We start from the raw sequence: 9,734 nt of genomic DNA, 5'->3' as shown, positions 1-9,734 counted from the left end.
AGGAAGGAAGGAAGGAAGGAAGGAAGGAAGGAAGGAAGGAAGGAAGGAAGGAAGGAAGGAAGGAAGGAAGGATGGATTTGAAATTACATATGTGGAGAACTCTGATGTAATCTGATGAAACTTACCAACTAGAAAGGGCCTTGGACCTTATGGAAATCCTATTTATGTTAAACTTGGCAGATGTTTCACATGTGTGAATATTTCAAATAAAGGATATGAATTCTATGAAGAGAAAGGAAAAGAAGCTCAGATAACAAGATAAAAAGATGTAATACACAAAGTAACATGGTTGATATCTGTTAACAAAGTAACTTCTCTAAACCTCTGCCCCAGGTCAGTAGACCCTGGGGTGTTGTTTGGCTGGTGGGAAGCTTGCACATTTTTCTCAACAAATAAGCAGTCAAGTGAGCGGGAATGAAATCCCCCTGCCTCCACCCAGAGGTCCACATACTCCAAGTAGTTTACAATCACATGCCCATGAGCGGTGATCTGCTCGCTGGACCTATTCAGTACAAGAGAAAACAGATGTCTGCTCTTCCTGCCAAGTCTCTTTCTTGCATTTTAGGAACCATTCCACACGCATAGGGAGGTTTTTGTTAATTTCTTTCAGATGATGACTGAGTGCTTTACACCATGTGGGACCTCCAAGCCTGGCTTTTCTATGCAAGTGAACATTAGTGCCGTTTATCCCTCTCATAGCCAATGTGGGATCTAGTTTTCCACTTGTTAGAGAGGCCCTTGAACCCTTTCTGTGCCTAAGGATATAAAGAGGCCCATCGCACCCACTTTTGATTGGCCACCAATAATGGTCACCAACAGAATAACATTTTTCAGACAGAGCAATTTATTTTTTAGACATAATAAAACAGAGTTATGGTTTCCCATTGATTGTAAAGAGACTAAATTATCCTCATTCAAAAACACCACCAAGGACTTACAAGGGCTTACAAGTATATGATCCATTCACTCTGAATGACTAGTAATGAGAGAGACTGGTCACTTTAGGGATTAGATAGTTTGTGGCTGATGCTTGGGTTTTGTCCACCCCTCCTTTCTTTTGGCTTTAACTTTAAAATTACTACAATACCATGATTAATGTTTACAGGACAGGTTGACTAACTGAGAAGAAAGAAAAACCTGAAGGTTTTGCTATAGAAAATCAGACACTAGGAAAAAAAATCATAGGAAATATTTATGCTTCTTTAGTCCACTCCCTCTCATTATTATCAGACGATGAGTTGAGGACCCTTTTTTCTAGATTCTGATTTTTAGCAGTTTTAATGTTTTCTTCACTGATAAACTGTCAAATTGAATCAATAACTTGTAGGATATGCCCTAGTGTTATTAATATTCTAATATTAATCTACTAAAACACAGATTTAGAAAGTACTGAGCATCTACATTGTTAACTCCCTTTTAAAAACACTTAACATGTCTAATAAATTCTCTTTTTGCGCTCTTGAATATTAGTCATTGAGATCTTCATAGTATAATTTTAAAAGTCTATAATGTTTTAATGTACATCCCTTATATGACCATTTCTATGCCATATCTTTGTCTGAGGAGTATTTTAGTGCACTTTAATTAGGGACTTCCCATCATCATTCTGAATCTGACTAAGGCATGAAAAGTTTTTCTAAGAGAGGAGAGTGGCCAGATCAAGCCTGATTCTAGGCCTCCAGACCTCTGTTGTTCAAGGTATGGCTCTCCAACTGCAAGCCCAACTTGCCTTTTCCTCCTGAAGTATTAGGGTTACTTGATGGTATCAGTCACAGATGTTTATTGAAACAAACTCAAAGTGCTAGGAGTTGATTGTGAAGTTGAGTGACTTTTGTTTTTGTTTTTGTTTTTTTTCAATGAAGTACAATATTGAAAGGAAATTTTGCAGCTCAGGCAAGGCTGCTTTGGCCTTTACCCACAGCATCCTCTGGTTGTATGGTCCTTCCTGGTTTTAGTATGGCTTATCTTGGAAAGTCTAAGCAGCCATGACTGGAAAGTATAGCCAACCTCCTTACATAGCTGCTCACAGTCCATCTCAGCCTCATGATTTTTGCTCGTTCTTCAATCTCTCATCCTATAAATCAGGCATCCTCATGTCCCTAAAAGAGTACTCCATCTGTCCCTTCTCTACCCATTGTAGTTTGCATACTTCTAGCCTTCATTACATGTTTCTCCCTCCTGTCTAACTATAAACTGCTAGATCATAGCTACTTCTAGTGGGTATCAGGGACATGTAAGAGACACTGGAAGTGCCCTTTAGCTGCATGACCACCCTCAGGGAGAAAAGACTGTGTTGGCTCATGCAGGACAGATTTCTGTAGTAAGTAATACATCTTACAATCCTGAAAAGCACCAGAGACTTGGGAAGTCGGGGCCTACAGGTGATGGCTAATCAAGGAACTGAGTAGTAATGATCTAGAGGAAGCTGCTAGAGGAAGCATGTGAAATGAAAATAAGGGAAAAGACTTCACCTTCTATCTACCTCAATATACCCCTGGACAGTACCGTGAAATACTGCCTGTATTAGTATACTACATCTATTAAACAAATCACTTCCCAAATTTCATATATAAAAGATATACTTTGTATAATTGACAGTAGAAAGTTTTGCTCAGCATAAGGTAATCAGCATCTATTTTTTGCTAAAAGCAGATAGTTGCCTATGTATGGCTGATGAGAGTCAATGTTCAGCTTACTTTTGATCATTTGGAAATGTTTAGTATTTTCTTAGACCACCTGTCCTCCCCCTCACACCCATGACCTACCCTGTAGAATATGGGGCACCCAGAGTGGGCTCTGGTACTTTATATCTTTGGGATTGACCTGTTTGCACACTGCCTTCCTCTGTGTCCAGGAAACTGTAAAAGCAGGACTTTTTCATACTTCCCAGTATTTGATAACTTTAATTCTTGTCCACTCCAAGTCATTTGCTGTTCCTCAAATACCAGAGTCTCTGTGCGTGTGTGTGTGTGTGTGTGTGTGTGTGTGTGTGTGTAGACGTGCATGCATGTGCACACACATGCATATGCTGAAGATTGAACCCAAGATTTCCAACATGTTAGGCAAGCACTGTACAAATCAGCTACCACCCAGATTGTTATTTTAAATCTGATAAGTATAGGATAAAAAGTCAGTGTTAAGTCTTAAAGATTATAGAAAAGTATAAGATTTCATTTCAGGCTTAATGAATGCTAGGATACACTGGAAAGCCTTTATACAAATTCAGACATGCATAATGCTTCACATATATTTTTATATATTTTATTGTAAAATACTGTACAGAAGGGTTACAGTTACATGAGTAAGGTAATGAGTACATTTCCTATCGAGCGTTGTTACCTCCTCCTGTTTTTCCCGTACCATCCCTTCCCCCCCCTACTTTCCCAACTCCTCCCTCTCCCTTCCACCCCCCCAAAGCTGTAAAGTTCATTTTCAACATAGTGTCTTGTACATCTCATTGTTACAATGGTGGCGCAATCGGTTAGCGCACAGTACTTATATAACACATATATTTTTAAAAGACCATTATTTTGGAAATCTAGTAAGTCATAATGAGTGTGCCATTCTATTGCCAAAGGCTAGCCCATCAATTAAGGATTTTACTAATAGTGCTTATTAAAGAAAAATCAAAAGCTTTCAGATGCTTCAATATGTAAAGATACAATTGGAGAGCTGGGGGTATAGTTCAGTGATAGAGTGCTTGCCCAGAATGTTCAATACTTAGCACAAGTTTTAAAAAAGGATACAGCTGGTTAATAAGATCAAAGGCTGATGTTTCAATGAAGGCTGTGCTAATCACACAGCTCCATGGGTGAATTTTGCTTCGGTCAGAAGCTATTCTTCCTGTCGGAGAGGCTTTCTTGATCTAAGAGTATTGCCTCTCAAACTTTCATATGCTTACTAATCATTTGAGCATATTAAAATACAGCTTATTAGTCTGTAGGTCGAAGGCTTGGGATTCTGTATCTCTAATAAGCTTCCAGGTAATTTCAGTTCTGTGGGCCTCTGACTCATAGATTACTATTGGTGGAGCAAGGATTTAGAAACCCTACTTGTTTCATCTACTTTTTTTTAATTTAATTTTATTGTCAAGGTAATATACAGAGGGGTTATAGTTACATATGTAAGGTAGTGAGTACATTTCTTGTCAAACTTGTTACCCCCTCCTTCATTTTTCTCCTACTTTCCCTTCAAATTGTACAGTTCATTAACAACACATTGTCTTGTGAGTATCACTGTTGCATTGGTTTGCCCTTTGTCCTTTGTCTCACCATTTTGTTGTTCCCTTTCCCTTCCCTAATTCAGATAAACATATATAATACCCAGGGTGCCAAAATCAAATGCAGTGACAACTTTTGACCTCAGCTTTCTTAAAACTCTAAAATTTTGCTCTGCCCATACTATGCCACTTTCTGTGGCTTTGCTTTTCTTCTCCGAGTTGAATTAGAAGCTCTCTTTTTTCCACTGATAACCACTACTTAAAAGTAGTACTTAAAGTGAATTCACAAAGCTCATACTGGATTGCATACAACTCGGTCAGAACCCTTTTTCATGTGTCTCCAAATTGGATTATTAGCAGTTTAACCTCTTGTACAATAGTGTGCCTAGAGTGGACTCCTAAAAATAGCAGTGGAGGAGAGGTTGGTTATATTTAGAAACTGCAAACAGCTGAGAGTTGTGGTTTCATGAGGACATCATCTCCAAGTCAGGAGAGCCTGCCAGCAGAGCCACCTTCTCATCTGCTGAGAAGGACTCTGCGACCTATGCCTGACCTGTGTAGATGGCCCAAACTTTAGATATTTTCAAGTATCCAAGGTGACATGAGTGTTCTGGACAGTCTATAATCCCACCGAGAAGTACTTGAATCAGACTTGAGCAAAGAGGGTGGCTAAATAAAAGTAGGTATGTTCACATAAATATCTCATGTTCTATTGGAAATTGATAAACAGTTCTCTGTTCTGCTTTAGCAACAGGAACAAGATCCTACCAACCTGTATATTTCCAATTTGCCACTGTCCATGGATGAGCAAGAACTTGAAAATATGCTCAAACCTTTTGGACAAGTTATTTCTACAAGGATACTACGTGACTCCAGTGGCACAAGTCGTGGTGTTGGCTTTGCCAGGTAAGCACACTGCCTTCTCCTTCCATAGTATATCAATAATAATAGTTCTGTTAAGTTATCCTAGAAAATAAAAGGTGACAAAAGAGAGAAAAATGAACCACTTGTATCATGAGCTTAAATAAATTACACAAAAATATTCCCAAATCTTGTGATCATTCATTGTAATTTCATTGTAACCTGCCTTTGGTGGCCCATAGCAAGGAACCATCACATAAGCAGTAATTCAGAAACCATGTGCCCTGTATTTTGATTAGTTATATTGGGATGTTTCTAACTTCTCAAAAATGTCAACTCCGTTGGGTACTGGTGGCTCACATCTGTAATCCTAGCTACTCAGGAAGCTGAGATCTAAGGATCACAGTTGGAAGCCAGTGGGCAGGAAAGTCCATGAGATTCTTCTCTTGAATTAACCACCAGAACCAGAATTGGTGCTGTGGCTCAAAGTGGTAGAGTGCTAACCTTAATTGGAAAAAGCTCAGGGAGTGCCAAGACCCTGAGTTAACTCCCACAACAGCAACAACAACAACAACAAGTCAATTCATCTCCTAAATATCATTAAAGATAAAATGTTAGCTCTAATTATATAGATATTTGATCCTTAGTCAATATAAGATTTAGTTGTCTTAATACTGAATACTTCAGACTTTAAAAAGGATATGAGACCTAACCAACATATAACATTTTAATATAACACAGTAACACCTACTAAGATGTTATAATTCTTCAGATTCTTCTGAAGAAATAATTTCCCAGATATGACTATTTATTCCTTTCATTTAATTTTTATCTTCTCCAGAAAGGATACTTGAGAGTAGTGGTTAATTGGTCTCTAGAGTAAAGATATTAAGCCCAATATTTTGTTAGAATTATCAACATAAACTGTATATTTCAAATCTGATTTTATAGGATGAATCACTTAGGAATTTATTAATAATGTGCAGTTACAAATAGTATCTAGACATTTCAAATTATTGAGTTTAATTTTGAAGGAATAACACTTTAGACCAAATACAGTCATATCTTATCACAGACTTGTAATCTCAAAAGAACATTATTATTACATGTTATTTTTATAAATCCAAGACAATTTGCAGGCAAAATAAAAATTTTCTCTATTGTCTCTGAGCTTCCAAGTCATGCAATAAGGGCTATTACTTCTAGCGTTTATTTATTCCATAGCTTTAGTAGGCCAGACAGTTTTGTAATTCTCTCAATTGCAAGTTTCCAAGTCCAGCATTGCCACTGCATGCTCTTATTGCTTAAAAGAATCACATAAAGTCAGACAGTGGTGAATGCCTATAATCCTAGCATTTGGAAGGCAGAGATCGGAGTATCACAAGTTTAAGGCTAGTCTATGATACGTAGTAAGACTCTGTTTCCAAAATAAATAAATAAATAGATCCAGGTGAGACGTTGGGTGGCTCAGCATCATCAAATCCTCTCTGTGGTGCTGTTTGGAGAGCAGATCAATTGTCGTACCTCTGCATTCAAAGGCAGAACCCTATTAAATTCTATGCATTTTTAAAATTAGTAACTTCTCAGGTATCCCATTTGGAAAAGATTGCTCAATGTTTCTTCCACTAAGGAAAAATAAGTCAAAGTAATTGAATTTTACCCCCCCACAAGTGTTTCTCAAACATTGTTAGCCAACTTAGATATAAAAATAATTTGTGAATTTAATCCCTAGTTTTTCTTTTTTTTTTGGGGGGGGTGTCCGGTCGTGGGGCCTGAAACTCTGGGCCTGGGCACTGTCCCTCAGCTCTTCAGCTCAAGGCTAGCACTCTACCACTTGAGCCACAGCGCCACTTCCAGCTTTTTTCTTTTTGCTTATGTGGTCCTAAGGAATCGAACCCAGGGCCTCATGCATTGCAAGGCAAGCACTCTACCACTGAGCCACCTGCCCAGCCCCTAATCCCTAGTTTTTCATTACTCCTTAAAGTCAAGATGACTAAGTACATAATTGACTTCACTAATTGTAAAATGAGAAATACACTAAGGCACACTCTGATCAACATGAGCTGTTGTCATGTTTTACTGTCATTTAGATGAATTCATAGAAGGAAATACCCCCTTTAAAAGGACCAATATTTTAGCAAGTAGTAAATATGCTAGTCTATTAAAGTGTTGGTTTTAACTCAATACCCTGACAAAGAAAGGTATTATGTATTGATTTTCAGTTTTCAAAAATTAGAACAAAATTATACATTTGGTACATTAATATTAAGCATTCTGGATATAATTCATTCATGATTCATGAGATACTTGCATATCAGTTTATTTTATTGTAGAATTATAAAATCAACAGTTACCTAAAAGAATGACTCTTCTTTTCTTTATCAGATTGATATTTTTGCTAAATTTAACTCATGTCCAGAAAACCTGAAAAAATGCACATGTACAGAACAAAATGAAAACTTAAGACTTCTATCTATTTCTAAATGTTTTGTTGTTTTATATAAATAGGATGGAATCAACAGAAAAATGTGAGGCTGTTATTGGTCATTTTAATGGAAAATTCATTAAGACCCCACCAGGAGTTTCTGGTAGGTTGTTTGTCTAAAATTTTATTAGTAGTCTTTTTGTGATGTGTCTATAATTTTTGCATATGATGGCTATTAAAAAAACAAAAAATGGTATTACTCTTTAAAATGTCTTTGTGTGTACAAATAAAACTTAAAAGTCACTCTTTTCCAGACACTAAATATGCATTCATCTCAGCAGACCCAGTGGTAAGGAGCTGCCTTACTTATAAAGTATTACAGAGCCCAAAACTCTTTTGATGTATCAGCCAGATTTTCACCCACCCCATCATTGCCACCCTCAGTAAACTTGCCATATTTAGGCGTATCCATTGAGGAGTGAAGCATCTCTCCATCTCAGCAGGGCCGAGAACCCGACTCGTGGCCATATTTACATCTCCTTTTTAGTTACCGTATGTTGTCATAATCAAGAACACTACACCTCAGGACCATTTCATATACCAAGGTCACACTCAGAAAATTCTGATTCTCCTGATTCTCTAGCTCCTTCTCCTGTAAACACTTCTAAAGGGTAGCCTTTACTTCTCACTGCCCATCATACCTCAGCTCTCCAGTGTACTATCTTCCCCTAGCAGGTAATTGAAATTCCTTCTGGTAGCCCTCTGGTTTTTGTGTGTTAGGGAAGCTGTAACAAAACAGTTGAGTGGCTTAACCAATCAAACTCAGTGGCTGAGTTCTGGAGTCAAACATCAAAATGAACAATTCTGTACTTAGTGAGGGCTATGGGGAAGCACCTGCTACAGCCCTTGTCTTGACTTTTTAACAGCCATCTTCTCCTGTGTCTTTTTCCTTTTCTTAGAAAAAGCTAGTATCAACTATGTCATTCAAGCCAGAAACTGTGCTCTGAACATCCCTGACCTCCTCTGTTCATCTGTCACATAAATAAATCATACATGCCCTTCCTTTTTCTTTCTGATTATTTCTAGCATCTGTTTTCTTCCTCAGTCACTGCCTCATTTAACCTCTTACCTCTCACCTGGGCCATTCAGCAGTCTCCTCAATACCTGTCCTGTCTAGTCTTCTATCCCTCAGATTGTTTCTTGACTAGTCAGATTAGGACATACTGTGTACCTCTGTATGGCTTCACTACCAGAAATCATCTCTTCCCACAGAAGAAAAGATCCAAGAGTCCTAGAATGACATTGAAGACAAAGGTGACTGGAGCTTTTGCACACTGCCTGCCTCCATTCCCTGCCAGCCTCTCCACTGAACATACCACACTACATCAGTTCTCTTTACCTTCTTTCTTGTGGTTTCCACAAGAGACAAGTTTCCCGTGTCTCTGTTCCCTGGGCTCCCTCTAACCTGGCTGTCTCCTTCTCTCACTTCTAGACTCAGCTCACAGGCTGCCTTCTCCTTGCACGTCTGTAGCCAGCTGGCTTACAGTCGGCTGGTGGAGGCCCCCGGGATACCCATATTATCACCCCCTGACCATGTTTACACATATCCACCCTGCTGAGGTGCAAACTCCAAGAAGTCAGAAAGTTTTCTTATTCTCCTTATGTTCTTGCCTACTCTAGTGATTGAACTATACTCAGTAACAACCAATATTTGTGGGTTTTGAATAAATCTAGCTACATTATAATGCCGAGACAGTGTGACTTCCTTACAATCTAGCATATGGGAGAAAATTGAAATACCTTTGATTTGCAGCCAGCCCCTGTAGCATACCGTCTGCCAGCAGGCAGTGTCTCAAAATTTAGAAACTACCTCACCTTACTTTGAAGGCAAGGTACTGAGATTAACATAGGAAAAAAGGAGAAGAAACTACTTTGACTCTCTTGAATTGTTTCTACCTAATAATTTTCATTCATTTTGTTTAGATGAGCTTAACATACTTTGACTCTGCTTCCCAATCTGTATTCCATATCAGCCAGTCATCAGGCTTAGGCTCCTCAGTTAACAGCCCCACTTTCTTGCCTCTACCAATATATGCCCCAGGGTAAGCTTGGGGTTCCATCCTAGGTTGGCAGAGGTATAGAAAGGGGCCTTTAACAGTGCTATCCTGACTACCTGTTTACCAGTCTCTACAGTAGGAGAGCCACATCAGAAAGATTTCTCCCAAATAT

The 9,734-nt window shown here is 38.5% G+C and overlaps 1 protein-coding gene across 6 annotated transcripts in view; it reads left to right on the top strand.

Moving 5' to 3' along the window:
- Nucleotides 1-9,734, top strand: part of Rbms1 (RNA binding motif, single stranded interacting protein 1) — a 225,942-nt gene that overhangs the window by 192,726 nt on the left and 23,482 nt on the right. For all 6 annotated transcript variants that reach the window (XM_013029950.1, XM_013029927.1, XM_013029944.1 and 3 more), the window contains exons 5-6: nucleotides 4,968-5,125; nucleotides 7,589-7,668. In XM_013029950.1, coding sequence (XP_012885404.1) covers nucleotides 4,968-5,125; nucleotides 7,589-7,668 — 238 coding nt within the window. The remainder of the gene's footprint in view (nucleotides 1-4,967; nucleotides 5,126-7,588; nucleotides 7,669-9,734) is intronic.

The sequence above is a fragment of the Dipodomys ordii genome, unplaced genomic scaffold, assembly GCF_000151885.1.
Source record: "Dipodomys ordii isolate 6190 unplaced genomic scaffold, Dord_2.0 Scaffold5, whole genome shotgun sequence".
NCBI classification, from domain to species: Eukaryota; Metazoa; Chordata; class Mammalia; order Rodentia; family Heteromyidae; genus Dipodomys; species Dipodomys ordii.
This window is presented reverse-complemented; position numbering and strand designations above follow the sequence as displayed.